General features: G+C 44.5%; 3 protein-coding genes across 5 annotated transcripts; 1 reads left to right on the top strand and 2 right to left on the bottom strand.

Annotated features, from left to right (window-relative positions):
• Window positions 1-750: 750 nt before the first annotated feature.
• On the bottom strand, window positions 751-12,967 carry nat8l (N-acetyltransferase 8-like). The gene is made up of 3 exons (XM_028429708.1): window positions 12,505-12,967; window positions 11,192-11,356; window positions 751-2,487 (listed from the first exon to the last, which is right to left on the bottom strand). The coding sequence occupies exons 1-3, from the start codon at window positions 12,806-12,808 to the stop codon at window positions 2,120-2,122; spliced, it is 837 nt and encodes a 278-aa protein (XP_028285509.1). The 5' UTR covers window positions 12,809-12,967; the 3' UTR covers window positions 751-2,119.
• A 4,452-nt stretch (window positions 12,968-17,419) lies between these two features.
• Window positions 17,420-20,542, bottom strand: nicol1 (NELL2 interacting cell ontogeny regulator 1). 3 transcript variants are annotated; one of them, XM_028429091.1, is made up of 5 exons: window positions 20,415-20,542; window positions 19,900-20,030; window positions 19,561-19,693; window positions 18,958-19,046; window positions 17,420-18,329 (listed from the first exon to the last, which is right to left on the bottom strand). In XM_028429091.1, exons 3-5 carry the CDS (start codon window positions 19,670-19,672, stop codon window positions 18,258-18,260), a joined length of 273 nt encoding a protein of 90 aa, XP_028284892.1. In that variant the 5' UTR covers window positions 19,673-19,693; window positions 19,900-20,030; window positions 20,415-20,542; the 3' UTR covers window positions 17,420-18,257. The 3 variants fall into 3 exon arrangements, with proteins under 3 accessions (XP_028284892.1, XP_028284891.1, XP_028284893.1); XM_028429090.1 differs by lacking the exon at window positions 19,900-20,030 and having other exon boundaries at window positions 20,415-20,539; XM_028429092.1 differs by lacking the exon at window positions 20,415-20,542 and having other exon boundaries at window positions 19,900-20,257.
• nelfa (negative elongation factor complex member A) lies at window positions 20,541-24,965 on the top strand. Its single transcript, XM_028429088.1, has 11 exons — window positions 20,541-20,758; window positions 21,664-21,835; window positions 22,099-22,260; window positions 22,388-22,477; window positions 22,562-22,689; window positions 22,773-22,842; window positions 22,939-23,027; window positions 23,118-23,226; window positions 23,307-23,635; window positions 23,714-23,813; window positions 24,205-24,965. The coding sequence occupies exons 1-11, from the start codon at window positions 20,549-20,551 to the stop codon at window positions 24,387-24,389; spliced, it is 1,644 nt and encodes a 547-aa protein (XP_028284889.1). The 5' UTR covers window positions 20,541-20,548; the 3' UTR covers window positions 24,390-24,965.
• The last annotated feature ends 235 nt before the right edge of the window (window positions 24,966-25,200 follow it).

A 25,200-nucleotide genomic window follows, 5' to 3' on the forward strand; every position in this document is an offset into this window, starting at 1 on the left:
TTTTTGCATTCTACAGTTGGTTGGCTGGCAGGCATAATGTCATCCAGGCAGTGCTGCACGTCGGTTAGTGTCTGCACTCTGAAAACACACACTCACACGCACACACATTTCCTCACTCGTCTTGCTGCATCATACATTCATCCATACATCGCGTGCAACCCGTCACCAGTCTGTCCTGCAGCTGCAGAAGCAGCGCCACACTGCCTAGATGACATCAGAGTAAGGGGAGGGGGTGGGGGCTGGAAGGTTGGTCCAACAAGCTTCAAATGGAATAATAATAATAATAATAAAAGCAGTGCAGCAAGGCTCTGTGGCACATGCAGAGATGGGCAGGAGATGGAGAGGGCCTTGCAGAGAGGGTAGGAGGGGGGGTGCAGGGTTCAGATGGAAGGTGTGTGTGGTCTAGCCCAGGGTTGCAGACAGATTCATGAATGGGAGGGAGGGAGAGTTTGATGGGGGGGGGGGGAGGAAAGCAAGGCAAAGAGGGGTCAGTGCTAACTTTGTGACGAGTTGTATTCATTTTTTTTTCTTTTTCATCTTATGTGTTTTTTTTGTTATGTTTTGCTTTATATATATTTTTTTTTACAAATGTTTGATGATACAACTTAGGCTCAGAGTAGTGGATGGCTGAATATACTGCTGGTTGTACGGTCAGAGGATGGAGATGGAGAGAGGTGTTATGGAAACGTTCGCTACATGAGTTTTCAGTTCTATACAATATAAATACATGGAGAGGGGAGGGGGGAGGGGTGTCACTAATGCCAATATATTGGTTAAAATAATTATTTGCTGTTTGTGCTCAGTCATGTACTGTAGGTTTGCAAGTATTGCTAGTCCTACCCAAGTTGTTTCCCCAATAACCTGGATGAAGTATTCGGACATTCGACTGCAGCTACTCTGTAATTGTCGTACATTAGACAGTGAAATTTGCATATTTAAATGTGGTAATTTTAAAGTTATAAAATTACTAATCAGTCAAACATATTCAAAATGTTAGAATTTAACTTGATTCAATCGTAAACAATTTCTAAGTACACATAGAAAGTAGTAGTGTTTAGTTAGAGACTAAGGTTCGTCACACACTGTTGAGGCTTGGTCTAATGTCAGACCATAGTCTCTCTCTCACACACACACACATACACGCAACAATCACGCATTCAAACACACGAACAAGCTCTGACATGCAGCTAATATCATCTTAGGATCATTCAGTGAGAACGCTCCACCCTCCTGTCACCTCAACCAATCAGATACCTTCTCTCCAGCTCTGATGAGGAAAAAGGGAGGAAACCAGAAATAAAAGTTATAGAACAGAACAAAGGAGAGATATGAGAATCGAAAAAGAGATTGAGGAAGGAGGAGGAAGGTGTGTGAGGAAGATGCTCTGTGTTGATTCATGTCCATCTAGGACACACAGCGCATATTCCGGTATCCATCCTGCCATCCTTCTTTCTCACTGTGGGGGTCAGTAACACACTCTCGCTGTGCTTCAATATGGTGTCTTGAGAGACTGGATAAGAGCCAAATGATTTGGTGTTTGTGTGTCTGTGTGTGTGTAGCACTGTAAGACTTTTTGTAAAAGAGAGTGGATACAATAATATGCCCTTCTCGAGGAAGCCATAACTGCCCCTCCCACCCATCCATTGCTCTGTCCACTCCTAGTGTAAGAAGTGTTTAATTGCACTCTAAAACTGGTCGGGTGAATTTTGCTGTTGGGAAACTAAAGGAGGGAAGGTTTAGATGCCTAGTTAGATGTTTTCTGGGAAATTCTTTTTTTTTTTTTCTCCTACAGTTGAAAGGGAGGGATAAAGATACAAAAAATAGATTAATAAAAGAAACAAACTCTTATTTAAAATGTAAAAGTATAATACAAAAACAACAGCAACAAAAGTATTAAAAAAAACATTAGTGACTTTAAGATGAAATAGTGTTAAGTAGTACTCTCTACTTATTATCTCTAATGACACAAAATAAATAAAAACTGTCAGAGGAGAGGATGCAGTCTGGGCTCTCAGGTGTAGGTTCGTTGCTCTCTCTCTCTCTCTCTCTCTCTGTCCCTCTCTGTCTCCATCTCCATCTCCCCCTCTCCATCTCTCTCTCTCCCTCTCCCTGTCACTTCTCACTCCTCACGAAGCTGCAAGCGGTAGCGGCTGTAGCGGATCTGGAAGAAGAGCCGCTCTAGCGGCGAACGGCTCATCCCGGGTAGCCTGTAGTCCTCGCTCTGGCCCGTTCTGCGGAAGCCCAGTGACTCGTACAGCTTGTGAGCAGCCAACTTGACAGCCGTCGTGCCGAGGACCACGGCGGCGTAGTTGTTGCGCACAGCGAACTCCAGGACACGACGACCCAGGGACTTTGCGATGCCTTTGCCCCGGTAGCGGGAGTCCACCGACATGCGCCGCAGCTCGACTGTGTTGTCGTCCTCGCGGCCCTGTGCCGCCACGATGCCCACCACGCATCCATCCAGCACTGCCACCCAGAAACAGGAGCCTGACAGAGCAGAAGAGAAAACATTTGGAAACATCAGTTCACTGAAAGACAGAGAGGGAAAAAAAACTCTTCAAGGACTGCTTCAACATTTTAGGATAGCCTCAAGCTACCCATCTGTGACCAATTGGTTGGACCAGTATAAAACCAGGAACCTCCTGCGGAGGTGGTTTCCTGTATCTGTGCCACATGGGCTTCACCTGTCTGTTGACTCCAAATAGAGATGTTCCACCAACTAAGGAACACTATCGATAGGAAGCTGGACATAGGACGTGTCGGGGCCTAAACTAGCTGGTGGTGGTCCCTGCCCGGCTCAGTATCTGACTGGACTTTAATTGCATTTGCAACTCAGTTATGCCCCGTTCACACTGGAGAAAGCCATTCCAGCTAGAGTAGGATTGAGCCCAGACAGCCTTTAAGCTGGATGCGTTCAGACCTATTTTCAAATCTGGCTAGCACACAGTTGTGTCCGCACTCAATCCGGCTTCATCCAGCATGTTTGCTGTCCTCCAAACCACTCAGATATAATAATATACAGAGTCCCCGTGAACCGGAAGTAGCACGTCGCTAACCGGAAGTAACCAGATTCGCTCGCCACATTTGCGTTCACACCTGAGCCACATTTGAGCCAATCCGGTTAGATCCACCTCTCGTGGGTGGATCTAACCGGATTGAAATCAAACTGGATACAGCCGACGTGTTCACACTCAGAAAAAAAACACATCTGGATTGATCTGGATGCGGCCGAATCCTGCTTAAGCCACATTTTTTCCCCAGTGTGAACGGGGTATAAAAGACTGTAGCAGAGAAACAGGCACACAGGCAGCAGCCACTGAGCAGTTTTTTGAGCTTTAGATTAAAAAACAAAAATTGCTTGACATTTTTACAGCATCAAGGACTCTGAGTAAATTAGACAGACAGACGTCAGGACTAACACTCACAGAGACAGACAAACGAGGTTAGACCAACATGGATCAAAATGTCAGCAGACAATGCTCCTCCACCAGAGTCCAGCTAAAAGTACTGATGCTTATTCATGTTGCAGTCTGTAGGCTGCACTGTTTGATACACAGTGATTATGCTTGTAGGTTATTTTCCTTTTTACCCTTGACAGGTATTTTCAAAGATAATTTAGTTAGTTCAGGTTCCATAACACATCTATTACACTTTGCTTGCATCTTCTGAAATGCTTCCTTGAAATCAGATGGCCGTAGCTTCTATATTTCCTGTCAGTGATCATAATCTTTCAAAGAAAAATACTCTCTGAACCTCTCGTTTTTGTTACGTAACTATGTTCAGATACCCTTTCCATTAATGTCAGCAGCATCTACGGCATGTGTCGGCAGTGGTTACATGTCTTTGTACTAAAATGCCATCTGTTTGTTAAAGATAAAGTAAATCTGACTGTTCTGTGACTGACAGAGGGGTGACCTGCCGACAGCAAAAAAAATCTGCGTTCCTCTGTCTTTGAGCTTTGAATCCTAATTCTCTATGTCTCTGTGTGTGTCCTTACTCTGACTTTTTCAGTTACACATAACCTCTCCTCCCCTTTGTTTTCTGCTGAATCTCTCTCACACACACAGAACAAAGAGGCAGTGATACTGACATCATGCTTCTGCCAGAGTCCCACGTGTTAGCAGGGATTTGATGGCCCTGCAGGGCCTGTGTTAAGCTGATCCACAGGCTTCTGTGACTGAATCAAACAACTGTGATATGTAGGCTGCAGCAAGCCACAGGAAACCCCATCCTCCAGGTGTGCAACCAGTGTTTCACTAATCTGTTAGGGGGATTTGGAATTATAAACTGAGAGTTGAAGTACAGGTTAATCCAAAAAAAGGCACATAAGTAGTGACTAATTTCTGCATAATAAAAGACCTTCATCCTTAAAAGGCACAATCAAATTGATATTTCTCACCCCCCCCCAAAGGATCATGCACAACTCTTTAATCGCTTCCCACATTCTTGATTGATGTTTCATTATGGGCAGATGTCAAAGCTGCAGTGTCAACTCCTGTGGCTCGCTGTTGGCATTATTGTGTCTCTGTGTATGTGTGTGTTGGAGGTGTGGGTGGGGTATGCTTCCATAAAGCCCTCCTGACCATCTGTCTGAACTGAGCCAGTGCCAGTAATGAGGACAGCACAGGAAAGCCTTCACGCCAACCACCACGCTGCTCATATGACTGTGTGCATTACTTAACTCTATGTCTCAAAAAAAAAAGATCATTCGGATCACATGGGGACTATGAGCTACAGTGAAGATATAAAAATGTCATCTTAAACCTTGCCCCCGCCCCCCACCTCACCTCAGGGTGTAGTGACAGTCCCAACTCTACTTACATTAAAGCTTATTAGCATATGTTAGCATGCTAATACAAAGGCAAATCATGCTGTTAAATGATGTTAAGCCCTTTTTACGTTAATATTAATCATAACCCTGGCAGATTGGATTGCAGGAACTGCCTCTGCATTGGGCCTGCCCAGCCTTTGTGCTCCCCCTGCTGTGTAGGATCTACAAGACTCATAAGGTGATGAAATTAATAGAAATGTCCTTTGTTGTCACCAGGGTGGCTGAATAAGCCAGCAAAGCCTCCACCTCAGTTCTTTCCTTCTTTTGGTCTGCTGTGTTTTAGGTGTTTTTTCCACTGCAGGAACCGAAACTGGCTATTAGTTAGGATGACCCATGCCTTTGTGCGCTTTTCCATTGCAGGAACTGCTGTAGTTTACTTCTAGTTAAACTGATTAAATAAAAGACATACAAGAAGGAGGGGTGGTTTATTTCCCCATGGACCAGCCAATAAATATTGATTTAATTCATCACGAGCCAGGTGCATCATGCACCAAAATGGAAACACAAAGAGTGGTGTCACAGCACCTTAACACAGTCCTGCAAAGATCCTGCAGTGAAACAACATGTGTATTTAGCAGGTTCTGATAAGAATATAATAAAGGGAGATGATTTATCTGCCTTTCCTGATAAACACTGTAGGCACTGAACTACCTGCTGTGCCAGCTGCTGCTTAAGCACTAACACAGCGCACTGCCTATGTTTGATGTGTTACTGTAACGCTGAATGAGTTTACTCACTCAGAAAAGAGAGTTAAAGAAAGAGAGAGGATAGAGGCACCAAAAAGAAGTCATTCATCTGTCCTCTGTGAGCAGAGGAGGAGGAGGAGGAGGAAGAGGAGGCGGAGGCAAGCCGAGGCATCTGTGTTCTAACAGTAGTAGTGATGAGCTTGAAAGCATCCATTATTGCTGCTCGGGCATACAAGCCCAAAAGGGGGAGGATGGAGGATGGAGAATCAGCCATTATTACTGAGGGGGAGGGGACTCCGAAGAACACAGATCATCTGAAGACAAGAAATAAATCAAGCAGGCGAGAAAGAGAGGAGATCATTTGTAACGGTTCTCACTGTATTCTAATGCAGCGGATCTAATTTCTTTCATTACTTTACAAGGATATTAATATGTCTGCATGCATGTGTGTGGGAGTGTAAGATACTGGCTGATGTTCTGATATGAAGCCTGCATTAAATTTACCAAAAAAAATGCACACTTACACACACACACACACACAGGAGCGTAATAAACGGGAATAGTTTTTATGGTGTCTAACAAGATTACTCTCTCTTTTCCTTGCGATGAAATCTAATTCAGTTGATAAGCGTTCAGTCTAGACGCCGCCTCACTCTGATGTAGTTCACGTCTCACTGTATGAGCACTCTGTGGGTGTCAAATGATTTAACATTGAACATATTTTTATATTTCTCTGCAGAGAAAGTGTATCATTGTGGTGGGGGACTTCAAATCTCTGAGCACCAGTGATTTATGGGAGTCTGAATTGAATGCGTTGCATCACTGCATGATTAATCTGACCCTGGAGGACGTTCAATGGTGAGTAGGCATTTTTTTTTTTTTTTTTGGTATTGTTCAGCCTCTGATCGTAGCTAATTTGTAATTTATATTAAAATGAAAATATTTTGAAGGGCCAGTTCACTGCAATTTTTAAGTATTTCTATTTTTCTGTGGCACACAGGAGATGTAGGTAAACTATTTTTCATGCCTTCTCCTTAGTTTGGGAGGAAAAAAAAATATGTTTTGTGGAGCGTCACTGGGTTATTTGCACACAGAAACACCATCAATCCTACTCGGGTCAGAGGGCATGCTGGGAGTATGGATTAGCCTGTCACATATAAGCCACACATCAGCAGTTTCCTCCTCCACCAGGAGCAAATGAGGGTGGCTGTCACACAGGACACACTTTCCAGATGTGCACAGAAACACACAGGAAATAAATCATTTATCTGCGCTACAACCGTGATTTACAACTTGGCCTTAGAACACACAAAGACACCGATGCATTGACCTTTGTCAGCGTGCGCTCTTCCCTGTAACATCTCCATTAGCTCGGAGGAACTCATTAGTTTTACTGCCATCTTCATGACCATGCAACATCCAAGCATGTTGCCTGTTTACATGCAAGCAGGCACGTACAAGCCCACATTTTACATTCTACTATGTCCATGCCATTGTTAACATGTGCCCTACCCCCACCCCCTTCCCTCATTCCAGGGGTCAAAGGCCAGTCGGGCGAGCTTTTTTTTTACACCCAGCTGCAAAATGTGACTCCTGACCAGGCGGATGTTGCTCATCACTTCCTAATCCATGTTATGTAATCACTCACATTTCAATAGCAGGCTTTAAAATTGCATTAATAATAAATCAATGTGATTAGTCACCAGAGAGAGTCAAGATTAAAGAAGCTGCTGTTGACACGTCATCTAGCCTCTCTGATGAGTGCTTTTGTTCTGCATTGATTTAAGCAGAATGTGAAACAAAGGCTGTGGGTAGTGAGACTACGATGCATTATTAATGACGGGCTACACTTCCTCAGAACCCCGGACAGACAAAGATACACATGTAGCCACTACAACTTAATGGATAAGTGAAGTTCTACAGTGTCTCTCTGCAGTATGTACAGTGATGTAAACAAGCATGCACACACTGTGACATGAGGATGATAACCAACAACAAATGCACATCATCAATTAAAAATTGTTAATCAAATACCTCAATGAACCCTTCTGTTGGTCAGCTTGCAGTTAGCAAATTAACCTTTAACATTACAAAGCAGCCAACAGAGGATCAATGCAATGTTGCTAGGTTACAGCTAAGATTAGCGCAACCTGGCTACCAGTATCATCGCACACTTTTTTTTTTATGTTTTAAGAGCAAATTTTGGTGTTTTTTGTTTAATAGTGACTTTAATTTCTTTTCCCTTTGCTGCAAGGAAGCATCACCTCCTCTCTGCCGAGATGATGGATAATGAGGTTGGCCACTGCAGTGCCTCCTCTGCACCTTAAGCTCCGATGAAATATAGAGTAGAGGAGGAGGAGGAGGAAGAAGACGAGTGATACAGGTGGGAAAGAGAGAGAGAGAGAAGAAAACGCTGTGGTTCAAATTGCAACAAGAGGGAGGGATAGAAAAAAAAAAGCATGTGGTATTATCGGAGATGCTTCAGAAAGATTTTTTCTTTTTCATCTGCTAACAGAAAACTCTTAATTCCACTTTCTATATTTTAGAACAACCCTCCTTTAGATGTTCCCATTTTTTATCTAGCACTCACCTCCTTCACACATTCTCTGGCTGTCTCTTATTCTGCAGCTAAAATTAGCCAGCAGGTATGAGCAGAGGAAGCAGAGCAAGCTCAAACACACACACACAGCTACAAAAAGACTGCCCGACAGGTCTCATAACGTCTTCTGTGTTGATGAGACTCCACTCATTTAACAGCTGGTATTACACAGCGGGTATCACTTCTAGCTCGGGAGGATTTGCTTCAGTGTCTAGTCGCACCCTCATTATTATTATATTCTCTTTTTTAGACAGTAAGCAGCTTTAGTTTGACCTATAGTGATTGAAGAAGTAGAGTGATCTGGCTGCTGCCTCTCTTGGTATTTACAGTTGATTTCCCCACTCAGTAGATGGCTCTATAAGCAGCACTGAGGTTAGAGTTGACATGAAACCAGGGCTGTGATATGAAACATAACCCAGTATGACTGATCTTCTTCCTACACTTTTTCTTTCTGCACATGCCCTGTAGTTGTTAACACACCATTGATGGACACTTATTGATTTCTACATTGACTCGTCATTGGTTTAACACTTTCAACGAAGGACAGTGAAAGATGAGGAGGAGTGTGCAAAGAGCCAGCAGCTGTTTTTTATTTTATTTGCATCACTTTCAAATTGCCGAGAACTTATCGACGCACTGATGATTAGAATTAGTAATGAAACTTGCAACAAGTAAGATTAAGTGAATGTATACAAATAAAAAGCATGGTCAACACAAGAAATAGAAGAAGAAGAAGAGTAAAATGGCCACTACCAGCTTGTGTTGCATCAATTAGCTTTACAACCTGTCCGCCTACACGCACACTTATTACGAGTCAGATAAAAAGAGGTGACAGCTGGCCCGAGGAGACGGCAGAGTGAGGGATCACAGCACACAAAGAGAGGAGATAAGAGTATTGATTGTTACATGTGGAGAGGAAAATGTAGCCTCAGTTTTCCTCTATGATGGTGCTTAGTGCTCTTTTTTTTCTCTTCTGTTATTTAAGCACGCTTACGGTATCTCCATGCAGCAAACTCTCAAGCATTCAGACACACACACTATACGTGCTTCTTAATAGAAGCTTAATGTGTTGTGTATTGGGGTTTATATTATGTTTAGTGCTTGTGTTTCACTTCCCTCCTGTGTGGGACGGTCTCCTTTTGTTCAGGTTGGCGAGGTGGGGGGCGTGGCTTTGGATCAGCAGGAGGCTGGCACACCTGCACCTTTTTTTCCTGCTGGCAGTCCTCTTAAGACTGAGCATGACTGAGTTCGACACTGGGTTGGTAACTATCTCGCCACTGTTCCTTTTCAGAAAAGTTTCCAGTCAAGCTCTAGAGTTCTTAGGTTTCACGGTTCAGTAATTCCTACCTCGTCAACCAATGTCTAACCTTTTGGATAATTCCCTTTGGTGTGAGATCAATAAATCATCTTTCACGACTACGTCAAGTGTCCTGCTTTTGGGTCCAACCACCAAAACCGGTGGTACAGTACAATCTAGCCAGCATGGACCCAGCAGACTCAGACGCCATAACCAAAGGCCTCAGCGCTCAAGGTATCGGCAGACATGACTCACAGCATGCAGAAGATTCAGCCATTACTACAGCAAGGTAGCAGCACCTCTAACTAGTCTTACCTCCACAGCCCAGCCCTTCATCTGGACCAAGGAGGCCCAGGCAGCCTTCACACACCTGAATTCCCCTTTCTCCAACGCCCCATCCTCTAGCATCCTGACCCCACTGGGCAGAGCCTCCTCTGAAACTTCCCCCATCATATCCCCTTCATTCATCATAGGAGCAGCTGTGTGGGGTATCGAGACCAGGGTCAAGGAGGCCCTGAGGGACCACCCAACCCCCAGAGACTGTCCTGAGGATCGGCTGTTTGTACCCCGAGACCTCTGAACACCTGTGTTCTAGTGGGCCCACTCCTCCAGGATCAGTTGTCATCCCGAACTTACATCTACTTCAACAGCACTTCTGGTGTCCCGAGATGGCCCAGGACACACAGGAATATGTCAACACCTGCTCTGTCTGAGCCTCTCACCGTGCTCCGGGCTGGCCTGTTACAGCCTCTTCTGATTCCCCATAGACCATAGCAGTGGACTTCGTTTCTGGTTTTACCACCCTCACAAGGTAACACAGTAATTCTGACTATTATTGATCGATTTTCTAAGTCTGTCCAGTTCATTCCTCTCCCCAACTGTTTACTCTGATCTTTCATTCCATACGTCATCACATGTACAGTCTTCACAACACACACATCAGCAGTGCCTCTCCATCAGGACTGCATGTAGGTTTTCAGGTGCTCATCCTATTGGGCCCATTCCATTTGCATGGCTCTAATCATTAGCATTGTCCAAAAGCAGTGGTGCCTGACCCCCTCTAAACCATCACGGCCCAGCAGCAATAATAGGAATGCTAAATTGCAATTGTGTATGCAGTGGATTACCAAGGCTGAGGGCACAATGTCAGAGATGAACAGACAATAGGGAGGGCAATTGACTGGATTAACCAACACCTGCTTTTTATATTGGCCACGTGGTTTTGGTTTAACAGGGGATATACGTGTCCAAGACGTTGTTGGGCACGGTGGGAGGGAGAATGTGTCAAAAACCTGTTTTTGTGAAACTTCTGAGGAGAATAAATAGTTGGAGATGGCACTGGAGGTGAATTGATTTTTCCAATTAGAAACATTAGTGGAGGAAATGAGCCCTGCCAACACCGATTGCACTGCAGAAAGTGTATCAGCATTCGGCTCTGTGAGATCAATAGCCCTGTGATGCCCTCCACCATCCCCACCCAGTGCAGCGGCCAAGTGGAGCTCAGAGAGGAAGCGAGTGAGGAAGGAGAAGGGGAGGAGGGGTGGGAAAGAAGAAACGAAAGCAGAGAGAGAGACGACCTGCATATTTGATGATGTGCCTCTGCATAGCCTGAAGACTCTCTCGACCTGATCATGCTTTAACAGTATGTGTCTCACGTTGAGCCTTTCTGCTGCAGCAAATTTACATCAATCCAGTTTTTTACAACACAATGGTGGAGCATTGCCAGCTGACAAAACACACACATGTACACATACATCATCTTTTTTCCTGCGTCTTACCTGTGGGTTTCATGTAATAAGCCTCTATGTCAGCCATGTCCGTATGCAGAGCACAGTCCAGATAACTCTGGATAACTTTCCTGCTGTAGTAGTAGCGCGCACCCATGATAATGAGGGGTGCACAGCAGGTCAGCGTGACGGATTTGGTCACGAAAAAGCACATTACTATGGAGAAATGGAAGAAAAATAAACGAAACCTGTCAGAAAAGAGAATCACATGTTTGATTTGGGCAGAATTTGACCCCACACAGATAGCACAGTACACAATAAGATATTTGTAAGCATCAGAATCAAATCCATATTCACCAGATTGTGAATTAAAAAGTGCATTAGTGGCTGCAAGGGAACACAAATGTACTTTTATATTTGACCAGTCAAGTCCATGTTGGAGTAATTAGTCAGATGTAACGCTGGGGGGCGCAAAGGGAGGCAGACACAGGCAGGATGGATGCTGCGCATAGCATGTTAGGAGGCATGCAATATACTCCTCTGCACCCCAACAATGTGCTGAAGTGCAGAGTGTAAGAGCTTCTCCATCAGTTTCACATCAGTTCTGTGGTTTTTTTGTGTCCTGCATGAGCATTTTTACAAGGCAAACCTTCCGTATTATCCGTCTGTCAATCAGCTTCCATTATTTTAATGTGCGTAAAAGTGTCCGGTCACGATGCACGAGGCTTTAATAATCTACGCCGGCAACATCAACAAAAGCCAAAATCAGTGCACACAATTGGCGCATTGGCTGCTGTGCAGAGGCGGAGGAGGAGGAGGAGGGATGGATGGAGGGGGAGCGTCAGTTCGATGCGTGTGCGCGCCGCAAAAAGAGAGAGAGAGAGAGGGGGGGGGGTGATTTTTGATGTGTGTGCGAGGAGAGAAAGAGAGAGACTGTTTTTTTTTCGGGTTTTTTTTTTTGGGTACGTGCGCGCACCCTCTTGGCCAATCCTCAAATTCATTCACTCATTCATTCACGGCACCGGCATGTCATCACATCATCAGCAGGCACGGCCGGTTACACACACATGCACCATGCGCCTGCCATGCCTTTTGTTGCATGATGAGCAAACATGCCGGTGAGCCGCGCCGGCACCAGCTTTTCCAACTAAACCGCCCACAGGGTCCAGAGGGAAACATAGATTTAAGTGGGATTAAACACAAATTCACCAAATAAACCAGCTTTTTGGATGCAGACATCAAAAGAAAGTGCAACAATTTTTAAAGTGAGGAAAAAAAAAGGAACATACATAATTAATTAATTCCAGGCTGCGCTGAAGTAACACAACACAAGCTGCGTGATGGAAAGTAGTGAGGGTACTTACCTGTCAGAAGAGCGTATAAAAACTGGGTCTTAGGCTGCTGCCTGAGCCCTCTAAACGCCGTGTTGGGGATCCTCTCCATAATACCCTCGTAAAAGATGCGCCGCACCTCCTTCTCATCCCCGAGCTCGAACTCGCGGATGAAAACCGCATCTTTCCTCACATCCTTGGCTTCGACGGGGTTAAGAGCCGCGCTGGACGGAGGAGAGCTCCACATCATCGACTCTTTTTTGGTCCCAGGTATAGCATCGTGTTCGTCCGCAACAATTTTAGTCTCGCAAACCATTTTGGGAGACGAACAATGCATGCAACTGGCCGCACAAAAAACAACTACAGTTCGGGAAAAAAAAATAGGGGGGGGGGGGGGTAGCCGAGAGGAATCAAGAGTGGAAAATGGATGATGAGTGAGATTTTCGTAAAAAACTGGCGAAACGATGAAAGGGGGATGTTCTGCTGCAACCCTGAGCGTTTCTGAAGACCAAGACTTGCCGGTGTGATTCAAGCAGTATTTATAAGCGAGCAGGGCGGGTAGACTCGGGTTCAGGGGTTGGGGTGGTCCTCTCGCTGCGCAGATTGGTGGAGAGCGATGCGCTGTTGGATGAACGAGGGAGGAGGGAGAGGTACTGCATCTGAGCAAGCGTATGTGTGCTGGCGAAGTGTGTATTTTGAGAAAGTGGGCCCATGAGGAAGGGGTGTGATGGCTGAGATTGCGTATAGGGAGGTTGTTTCTGAGCAGGTTTGTCTTCATAATGTCTTACAATGAGGAGGATCCTCGGTTTTTGTCGCGATGCCGCGGCTGTTAAGGAGGCAATACGCAACACAAAGGCGCAAGGTACAGCGGTGAGGATGCGTCAAAGCGAAGGGCGGGGGGCAGCTGCACATCATTAGAGAGGCTTGTAAATGTGTTCATTAACCTTGAGTGGGTTGAGTTTAATCGTTTTAATGAATACATTCAAAGCAAAACGTAGAACTAGTGCTTCTAAATTCTTTGAGTTTGTGGTTTGCGGTTGTTGCGCACATAAAAAAAAGTCCGCAGTGATAATAGGGGAGAGGTGTGAAGGCTTGTATGTGGAAACAGAGCCCACACGTGTGTATATCTGGATATATTTGAACATTCAGATCCAGCTGGTGGTCGCTGTAGTGTCTGAGCAGCCTGTTGACTGACAGCTCTGCTGCACTGCAGTGATTCCTCCACGGCTTCCCTTCGCTTTGTCACCCTGCTCCTGTCATACATCACTCCCCAACATGGAGATTTTATCTCGCCTTACTGCGCATTTCAAACCTCCCATTAGACAATCTGCCGGCGATTTGCGGCGCGCTGAGCTGAGCTGAGCTGAGCTGGCGTCGACAGTAACCGTCTTTACGCACGACTGTGGCGGCGGCGGCGAGGAGGAGGATGATGATGATGATGAATGTTCGAGCCGGTCCTTTGTTGTCCTGCCTGTGTGTGACCGTGCAGAGTTTAAAGTAAATATTTGGAGGTGCGGCTCACATTTACAGTTTCACCGTGTATCAAATATGAGAGAAATATGTCATGTTAATGTCTAACATGAATATTCTGCATTGATATTTTTCCATATTTAAGGAAATAAATATATAATATTTATGATATAATATTTTCTTTGAGTCGTGGACATGTCTGCCTGCACGTCTCTCTCTCTCTGGAACCTCTCAGCCCCATATGTAAAGCAGAACTAGTTTGAACTGGATCAGCAGGGGCAACCTGCTATTGATAAGGCTGCAACCACCCCCACTCCCTCCTCCGCTTCAAGGTATCCCCCCTCCTCCTACTCAGAAAGCAGCAGCAAGCGCAGGAGGAGGAGGAAGAGGAGGAGGAGGAGGAGGAGGAAGGCAGGCAGACATCCTGCAGTCACAGAGTCTCCACATTTATTTACTCTGCTCGGACATAAGGACATAAGACATCAGGAGGAGGCTTTTCTGTGCACCAGCAGCTCCTCTGCAGCGCGGCTCTCTCTGTGCCCATCGGGTGGATGCTGCTGCGAGTCTGCGCAGTGTGTCTTTTTTTTTGTTGTTAACTCCTGCAGTGTTGCCTTCAGGTCCTGTCGGCAATGTCGCACCCAGGAGAGAGAAGCGCAACAAACTGCAATGTTTTAAACATTTTTGAAAACGCTCAAGACCCATTTAAAATGTAGTCATGCCCCCCCATCAGAACCTAAGAAACATGAAAGTCTACCTAAGAAACCTAAGAAACATGAAAGTCTAATGAGACATAAAGTACAAGGGAAAACAAAAGCAGCTGAAATTCTTCAGAAACAAATGTTTCATGCCATGCTGTTCTCTAATAGAGGAGTTCCAGAGCCCATTTACCAACCAATTCACCAACAAAGCAGACAAAACGTTGGATTAATAAATGCTGTAAAATACTGCGGAGAATGAAGTGCGTACTCTTCAGTCTAGGATTCACACATTTACCTCCTGTAGTGTTCCAAAAAAAGGAACCATCTGAATGAACAGCTTCACTACACTGAACCATCAGAGGGACACTCAACATTTATACAATTCACTGACACTATGGGTCATGATTTGTTTTGAGGTCATGCACAGCAGAGGGCTGAAAGCTCGTCACATGATGCCTCTGCACGGTGCTATTGGGTCTGACCTTGATGCACTGAAAAAGCCTGACCAACTTCATGCTGTTTGTGTGGATGGATTTTTTTTCAACAGTGTGTTCAAAAAGTTTCAAACTGGCTGACAATACTAATTTAAAGTAAATGCATTATCCCCGGAGATCCCCGACTACTGAGCATATATAGCTTCTCAGTGCTTCTCCATGTTAATGAAAATCCCCCTGCACAGCGCCCCACATATTGTTCCAATAAACTTTCATGTGACCTCTGACTCTGTGTGTTACCCTGCAGCAGAGGAACCCCCCCTCTAAAAGTCACTTTGTGCCACCGCCGACACTGCTCCCGCCTTGACCTCTGACTCCTCTCAGCTACCAGACTATGAGCTTAAGGCTGCAGCACGTGTGCAGGTTTACATCAGGTAGTTTTATCCTGCTATCCAAGCAGCTTTGACTGTGTTTAACACACATGTATTCTTCCTGATTGCTGGAACGAGGCAGAGAGAAGAAGTAGTAGTATTAGCTGATATACATTTTTGGGAAGCCAAAGAGAGAAAGTATCATCCAATCAGAGGGCTCACAAATGAGCTCCAACGGCTGTGGTGAAAGCTGCAGGGTGATGTGAGGTGTGGGAACCTCACAACACATTGAGCTAGCAGCTAACTATATCTTCTTCCTGTTTTCATTTTATGGCTGATAGAAGTCAGTGTTAAGATGCATCCAAGAAATTCACCTAAATGACCAGATTTATTTACTGAAAGAAACAGAAATCCGAAAAGATGTAAGATATGAACTCGGTTAGGTCTGCTGTCATTCTGCAGGTGTTCCCAGTCAGCTCTGCCCTCCTGTAGATGAAGAGGAGGTTACATTGTAAGTCTCGATGTAACCAGACAAAGGGGAACAAGAAAAAACAGTCGTCCCCTGAACAGTGAGCTCAGCTCGTGATGATGCGTCTGTGTTGGTCTTTGTGAGGCCTGTCTCCCTCTTGTGGTCACGGGTCAGAGTCTGAAGCTTCTGTAACATGGAGCTGTTTCATTAGATCACTCTTCACACGTATCATGACTGAGAACCTCCTCCTGAGGAGGACGTTTGTGTTGTGTTGATTTTCTAGCTTGTTTTTATTTTAGCTAAGAGAAATTACCCCACTAGTCTAAATGTACCTTAGATTTTGTTGATTTATTGTGCATCACATCTTATTTACCTCCTATAAAGTGACATACTGAAGGCTAATACAAAGTTATTACAGTACCTTTATTAAATATGAACCCTAAAATAGGAGGGCCAGCTCAGTTTGCTTAACATGTTTTGACTACCTGTGACACCTCCTGATCGTGACGAAATCGCCTTCTATCATGCTAAATATGCCTGAGTGAGGTGAGGAGACTTTCAGCTGGTTCAATTATGCTGTCAGCGCTTGCAGCAGCAGATGAAGGTAAAGTTGAAAGGCCTCAGTGAGTGAGTGAGTGGGATAGAGCTAAAGGGAAGAAAGTCAGTGTATACTTGGTATCCCTTCTTACTTGGACCTCAGGCACTGCCCGGCTGGTTGAAGCAGCCTCAGCAGGACAGCAGTGTTTCTTGTGTGGTGCAGTATGAGGGGAATTGCCTCCACAGCACTGGCAGAACAAAGCTGAGAGTCCTGCCAGGTCACTGCAGGCTCTTCATTAGCCAACGTAGCTCCTCGGCTTTCTCTTTTTGTATCTATTTACAGTATTTCAGCCCATCTGCATTTACAGCCATGAGGGATGAGGAGAGTGCTGCATCGCTGCGACACAGCTGGCTCCCTGTCTTTGCTTAGGGCTCCTCCTGCTGGTGTAGATAAGGGTCTTACGGGGACTTCTTTCCATGCAGTAATAATCCCTGTGTGTGGGAGGAGATGAGGTCAGCTAAAATAGCAGGACCTGACAACATCACTTTTGTGACTCTCAGCACACAAACACATGCAGCTTTGACACAGCGTTAATGCTGATCCAGCTCAGTGGATACATGAACGCAGAGAGGAAGCGTTCCCATGGATGTTAGGTGCAATAGTTATTTTGAATATCTGTCAAATTCAAAGTAATTACAGCAGTGGTTTAAATCTGTTTGCTCCTGGTCCTCCAGCTTCCTCCCACATAGCAAAGACATGCTTGTTAGGTTAAATTGGTAACTTCAAATTGGCCGTGGGTGTGTCAGCCCTGGAATAGACTGGTGGACCTGCTCAGGATGTACCCTGGATCTGGTTGCTCCGTGACCCTGACCAGGACAAGCGGGTTAGAAATAAATGGATATCACAGATGACCCAGATTGTTTGTTGTTTTTATTTATAGATACAACATTAAGACAATAAATGGGGCTTCTGCTGACATAATGTTAACAAAGTATTCTGTCCGTGAACAAGCAACAATAAGACAATGATCGTTTCTACCACCACGTTCCCCGCTGCAGCTCTGCCCGTCCCTCTCTCTCTCTCTGATACTGTGTCACTATCCTTGCATACACCTTTGTCAGACAGACACCTCTATTACATGTACCCGTGTACATAATCTATACATACAAATCTATATTAACAATACAGAAAGTGCAGTAAATTCATGCTACAGTGCTGTGCTAAATCAAGACATATTTTCTCCACCTAAAATATGGTAATAGCTCACATTTCCTTCCATTTTAATAAACAAAGAAAACATGGTTATTACAGAAGAAAAGTCCATTTACTTTGTCTTTTCTGCAGTCAGTTCTGTTATAATTAGTGAAATTATTCTCATAATCGTTTAAATAATGAACATTTTGAGCAGTTAAATAAACTCAGTGTGATGCTACAGTTTGATGTGTGTAAACATTCATCTCATACAACACATTTAACAAGTAAATGTACAAGATGCATTCTACTGTATCTACATTATACAGTTAAATCCTAAAAAGTACAAAAAATAGTTTATGCTTCATTAGAGATGGGGTGAGAGCTGAAAAACAACAAACCGAAAGTTGGCAGGTGTGTGAATCACAATGTCAAACATGAAGTGGTATAAAAGTCATCCCGAATAAGGCAAAACAACAGCATGGGTTTTAAATCATAGCTCCACTCAGCGCTGAAACCACAGAAAATAAAATAAAGTGCCGATTTGTGTGGATAAGATGAGAGTCTTCGTAGGTGTGTAGAGGTCTGGAACCGGGGTTGGGTGACGGGTGGTGTTCAGCGCAGTGAGTTGGTGGGCATACAGTCACACAGAGCCCTCCGCTCTGCCCGCAGCACCAGCGTCTCTGTCTGAAAATACAACAATAAACTTATTATTTAGCGGCGGCACGTAAACACAATAATCATGAATTAGGGGATGGAGGCGTACATGCATTACATGTACTGGGGATGTTTTATTGTTACAGCTGGTTTGCATAAGCTCCTGCGTTCTGATTGGTCAACAGCATCAGAACTCTGCCGTTATATTTGAAGAACAGACCATCATAACAAAAGATGGCCTTATTGTTTATTTACTTTCCTGCAAAGTAGTCAAGCAGCTCAGCTGAGACTTCATTTGACTCGGCTACATGTGCTGCAGACACTGACTAAAAAAAAGTCTGAGCTCCACCTGCTGGACAAACTAAATGATTACACCATTTCTGAATAAGCTCAAGTACACTTTTCTACATAAAACACTGACTTTTTTAAAGATGCTGATGTAGCAGGTTACATGAATACTTTGTACTAAAGTGTCATGATTAACAGCACCAATAAATATCGATAAAAAAGCTTTAAAAAAAAAAGAGGTTTGCGACTGGGATTACTCTTAAGAAAACTCATATTTACACAGATAATATCCCTGATAGAGACTGTCTTACAGACAGAATAAATAAAGATAGAAACACACGCTGAGACAGGACAGTGGGACTTTTCTTACCCTGGCATCAAGGTTAAAGGCAGTCTTCTTTAGATCTTGCAGCGCCCTCTGCATGAACTCAAAGGCATGGCAGTCCACACAGGGGCGACCTGGAAACAGGAAGATATAAGTGTTTAACATAAACTGATATTAGGCACCATAATCCAGTTATAATTGCCAAATTATGTTATTTACTGCATGTGATTTTAGCTTTTTTATTTAAAATGTTTTATTTCTTCATTGAAAACACATAGATTAGCTTTAGAGTGTGATTTATAAGGGCTTTTATGACATTTAAGGCTGGTGGCAAAGTCACATTTTTATTAATCTATCTTTATACTTAAAGTTGTTTTTTCCCCCTAAAATTTCTTTAGTAAAATCTATTAAAAAGGAAAACAATAAATAGGAAAAGGGGTGCAAAGGCAACACCACAGGCCCAGTTTCATGATGTGAAGCATTAATTAGAGTGACCTACAATTCCCCGCCGTGACACTCCTGTGGGACCAGCAGTCCTTTAGATTGTAAAAAACATCACCAAGCCGGACAGATTTTCACCTTAACAACTCGAAATCGACACTTAATAGGTGAAAAAAAAATCCAAATCCCATTTTTAAATCCACCTACTTTCTGCAGGAATGACAGTCCCCGTCTCCTGATCCGCATCAGCTGCACCGAGACAGACGAGCTGGACCGCCAGAAGGAGCACCGCTACCTGCGCATATCCACTGGATGCCATGGCGACGATGCGATCAGGTACCTTTATAATTTAAAAGACCGAGATTTAAGCAGGTTTTGTACAAATTAAATAACAGATGATGTCCTACTCGGCCGCCAGCCAATAAAATCACACAATATGATGATCTTTGTTTAGAAAACGGTCAATTTTCATATTGTGTGTGTTTAAAAAAATACACTTTACTCAAAACAAATGCTGTTTATTTGACATGTTGTGTAATAACATACCGTCAATCAGCCGATGATGTTTTCAGACACCAGATCAGCGCAAGATGCCCACCGAGGACTGTTTTATGTCGATTAACGGAGTGCGCATGCGCATGAGTGACTCGCTTTTGGGGGACCGGATGTAAGACTTCCTGTCCCAATATTCAAAATAAAAGTCTTAGCATTCAATTCTATTGTATCGTTGTAGTTGTCACCAAATTAAAACCGGAAATAGTACATGTACACAAGAAATTAGGTGAAGTACACGTTTTCAGGTACTTTATATGAACATTTCTATTTTTTTTTTTCCACATTTAATGCAAATATACTATAATATATTGTATAAAGTAATGTTTTAACGTGACAAAAACTAAAAATACATTGGTTAATGTGTTTTAAGTGAATTAATTTTGTGTCTTGCAAGAGATTTAACCTTTATTAAAACGTTATAAGCATAGACCTTCAAACAAAGATGTATATATATAAAAATCACATTATGCTGATGATATGGCTTCAACGTTAGATGTGAAATTCACCTGTTTATTCTTTCTCATTTTTAATGCTTCAGTGTTGTTGAATGCCCCCCTCCCCGGTGTGGGCGGGGTCCTGACTGCTGTTTTCTTAGGTAGCCCGTTAAAATGCCCGAACTCAAAACACTTCTTTTTCCAAGATGGCGTCGATGAAGGACAGCGACACCGGCCTTTGGCTTCACAACAAACTGGGATCCACGGACGAGCTCTGGACGCCTCCGAGCATTGCCTCTCTTCTAACCGTGTCAGTAATCGACAACATACGGCTTTGTTTTTCGAGCTTATCGCCGCCGGTGAAGCTCAAACTCCTGCTCGGAATGCTGCATCTTCCCAGGCGGACCGTAGACGAGGTGGGCTGCTGTTCGTTAGCTAGCCGTTAGCCTGACAGACAAGAGAAGCGATTAACTGCAATTTACAGCTAATAAAATAGGTTTAGCTTCCTGCTAGTTGCATTTTAATTAAACCACCACACTGTCCCTACTACAGAATGTTTTGTTTGCATCTGTGAAGTGCTGCCGCTCCGTTAAACCTGTTGAGCTAGCGCTAGCTTTCAACCGTTACCTGCTGGAGACGGATACTAATGTTAGCTTAACTCAGGAGGCTGCAAAATGTTGATATTTTTGCGACACATTCGGAGATTTTAACCGCAGCTTCGAGACAATAACATATTTACGACTTTGCACTAACGATAGGCACTTCCGTGTCTAACTTGTCCTTCGTTTATAAATGCGTTTTCCAGTAGAGCTTCGCCAGCTGTAACGAGTAAGACTAGCCTAGCGATTCTCACACAGACATTGTGGTGGGATGGGCGCAGGAGAGCTAACTGACTGAGCTGGAGGGCGGTACCAGCCACCAGTCCGACATATCACTCGTTTAGCTCTCTTAAACGTTAGACACCCGTCATCAGCGTGTCGTTAAACACCAATGATAAAGTGTTTGAACTGAGACCTTGTTATTTTCCAACGTAGTCTTATGTCTTTAGTATTAGGTATTAGGGAATTAATGTGACATTTAAATGTACTTGATGTGTCAAAAGTCTGCATGTGTCCGTGTAATAACTGGATAATATATATAACTATAATATATAATAACTGCTGTACGTGCTTGGTTTTAAGGTTTAACCTTTTCATTGGTGATCTGCTGATTATTGTTTTGATCAGTTGCTAGTCCTTGGGATACTCAAACTGCTTAAAAGCAACATAAACTGTTAAGTGATGTTACAGTTAAGTCATTTTTTAATGCTCACTGCTTTCAGATGAAGGAGGCCCTGTCGGAGATTATCCAGCTGGCTACAGTGGATTCAGAGCCGTGGGTGCTGATGGTTGCCGACATCCTCAAGTCCTTCCCAGAGACCGGCTCTCTTAATCTTGACTTGGAGGAGCAGAATCCAAACGTGCAGGATATTCTTGGAGAGCTCAGGGAGAAAGGTAGGCACTCTTGTTTTGACTTCGGTGGCTTTTTCTAGAATAAATTTTAGCCATATTTCTCTAGAGCCTTTTCTGTGATGTTGAATTAAACAACTGTTATCTGGGCTGCATATGAGCTTATTAGATTTCCACATAAGCAGCTCATGGAGCAGACGAACTCGATTCAGTTTAGTGCATGCTGCAAGAGCTTTGATGTGGAGGCCACCGACAGATGTACACCAGGGTTGTGTCCTCTTGTTGTTAATCTCTCCTCTGCTCCCCAGTGAGTGAGTGCGAGGCGTCTGCAATGCTTCCCCTCGAATGTCAGTATCTGAATAAGAGCGCGCTGACGACCCTAGTGGGACCCCTTACGCCCCCTGTCAAACATTTCCAGTTGAAGAGGAAGCCTAAGAGTGCAACCCTCAGAGCAGAGCTGCTACAGAAATGTAAGTCTTCTCTATAACGAGTGTGAATTTGTAGACGCTTGTTGACAGTTGTGTTTGTTCACACATCCGTTGTGCCAGGCAGGCAGCTGGTGAGTGTGTTAAAGTGTTTTATTTGTTTGTGTTTTAGCGACGGAGACGGCCCAACAGCTGAAAAAGACAGCCGGAGTGCCTTTTCATGCCAAAGGGAGAGGGCTGGTCAAAAAGATTGACACTACTAGTGAGTTACAGACATGCATGATAAATGCGCACATCTGCAACACATCTGCTCAGGTGGATTTTCCAAATTCTGTTTGCGTCACAGCTCCTCTCAAGGGGATCCCCAAGGCCCCATTCCGAAGCCCCACCGCTCCCAGTATGTTCAGTCCTCCCAGCAATCGCACGCCAATCGCTCCAGCACGGACACCCCTGCGGAAGGAGAGGGGAGTCAAGGTTCGTCTTACCCTATATACATACATACACCACGATCTTTGTGTTTGTGCCTGAAGTTAAAAAAATCTTTTCCTTGTTTGCAGCTGTTAGACATTTCAGAGCTGGACATGGTCGGAGCTGGAAGAGAAGCAAAGAGGAGAAGAAAGACTTTGGGTAACTTTGTTCTCAGCTCTCTGCAAATATTCAACCCCGTTATCTGTCGGCTAAGAAGATCCACTGATGCTTGAATTATGTTTTCTTCTAATGTAGAAACGGAGGCAGGAGAGAAAGCAGCGAAAGAGGAAGCAGTCGTGGAAAACACCACACCCGACTATGCTGCCGGCCTCGTCTCTGCACAGGTACTGAGCTTCTACAAGTGTGTTCTCTTCTGTCTCCCACCCCCATTTACTCGATGCATTCACAACACAGTATGTTCTTTTGCTTTTCAGAAACTGGGGTCGCTGAATGAGAATCCTCTTCCATCAACCAGCTACCTACCAGCCACACCCAGCATGGTTCCCTCGTCCTCTTACATTCCCAGCTCCGAGGCACAGCCAGGTTATTGTCCAGGCTTTAGTCTTTTTTTAATCATTACTCACTTGTTGCTAAAGAGAAATTTTGTTTTTTTTTGCACAAAGCAAATGCTGGCGGTTCGGGTCGGGACGCGCTCCAGGCAGCTCGCCAGCCAGAGGAGTCTGCAACAGCAGGCACCGGTGCCAACGCCACCCTACCAGGCCAGTACAAGCAGAGGACGCCGATGTACAACGCGAGCACCACAGCAAACCCTGCAACCCCAACATCCCCGAGCACGCCGGCCTCCACCCCCGCCAGCAACGGGCCTCCAGCGGCTGCGACTGCCAGCCAGCCAGAAACCCCCACTCAGCCTCCCAGCACACCCCAGACTCCCACCCCAACACCAGCCCCCACGCCACCACAACCCCAGCCCAAAAAGAACCTTTCGCTCACGGTATGTTGTGAAACCAGATTTGAGCAGCTAACCTGATGGCCCTGTGGTTTGTTAAGACTGGTTGTTTCTGTTCCTCAGAGAGACCAGATGTACGCTGCCCAGGAGATGTTCAAGACGGCCAACAAGGTCACCAGACCAGAGAAGGCCCTCATCCTGGGCTTCATGGCTGGATCCAGAGGTACTCGGAAAGAGAATTTGGTGGTTTGCATAGCAGCATTTCTTGGATGTTCTTCAGGCTGTCTTGTCACATATTGCTGGATGTTAGCTCGGTGTTTCGATTTGAGCGCAAAATACTTCACTTTAAACAGCATGTATACTGGAAGAGAGCAGAATTAATGAGATTTGAAACACATGCAAATGACCACAAGATCCAGCCGGTCTCTTTCCTGGAAAAATGAAACATGGACTCTAAACTCCCTGCAGTGACACATAGCTCCTGGTGGGTTTGCTAATCAGTCTGAGTGGTCACTCACTAAATATAACACATCAAATCAGCGCCATTAATGCACCACACAAACAATATATTTTGAGGAATTGACCCGGATAACCAGTGTGCTTCCTCCTTGCAGAGAACCCATGCCCGGAGCAGGGGGACATCATCCAGATCAAGCTGAGCGAGCACACAGAGGTTCTGCCCAAAGCCGACGGCACCGGCAGCACCACCATGCTGGTGGACACAGTATTCGAAATGAACTACTCAACGGGACAGTGGACCCGCCTCAAGAAATACAAACCCATCACCAACACCTCCTGAGGCACTTCCCTCACTCACACACCCGACATTTCTCATCCACTTCACAACACATGTTTACACACAAGTATTTGCAAACACACTTGGGCCAAATTAAGCACTGGGAGGGCGAGGGATTGTCAAGGAGAGAAAGGTCCTCCCTTTTCCTGCAGTGCCAAAATGCAGGACTCTGAAAAATGTGTTTTTTTTTTTCTTTTGGTTGTTTCCCTTATCCTTTTTATTGTTTCTGTTTTTAAGTCACCTCCAATTGATGCTGTGGGGCAGGAGGGGTGAGAGAGAGAGAGCAGTCTGAGCAGTTATTCTCATGGTGGAGTCGTGTGTCTAGAAAGAAGACGGGCTGGCTGTATTTTTCTGTACAAATGTGACATTTGCAGCTTATTCTTCTACCTTTCACAACAGAATGATGTTTTATGACAAAACAAAGAGCGATCAACGACGGTCATCAAAAGGGACGGCCGAAACAAAAGAAAAACATGGGCAGTAAGTAAGTTCTGTTGGGTAGATATTTAATAATTTTTCATCCTTTTTCAAAAGAAGGGAAGAAAATAAAAGTGACAACAGACTCCAGAGGGGGTGTCTCATCTTTTTTGTCAACTTTATATGCTCGGTAATATTCTGAATTTGATATACCCGAGTAGCATCAGTCAGGTTTTAGGAGCATTTTTGAAGGCATGAAGTGTGTTTGTGTGTGTGGTGGGGTGTCAAGAGTTAACCCTTTGTCTTAGGCACTTCTGGACAATGGTGCATGGATCCTTAAGTGTTACTTGGAATTTGTTTTCATATAGATTCAGGCAAAATACACAATGAAACGATG

This window comes from Parambassis ranga, chromosome 18 (genome assembly GCF_900634625.1).
Source record: "Parambassis ranga chromosome 18, fParRan2.1, whole genome shotgun sequence".
Classification (NCBI taxonomy): domain Eukaryota; kingdom Metazoa; phylum Chordata; class Actinopteri; family Ambassidae; genus Parambassis; species Parambassis ranga.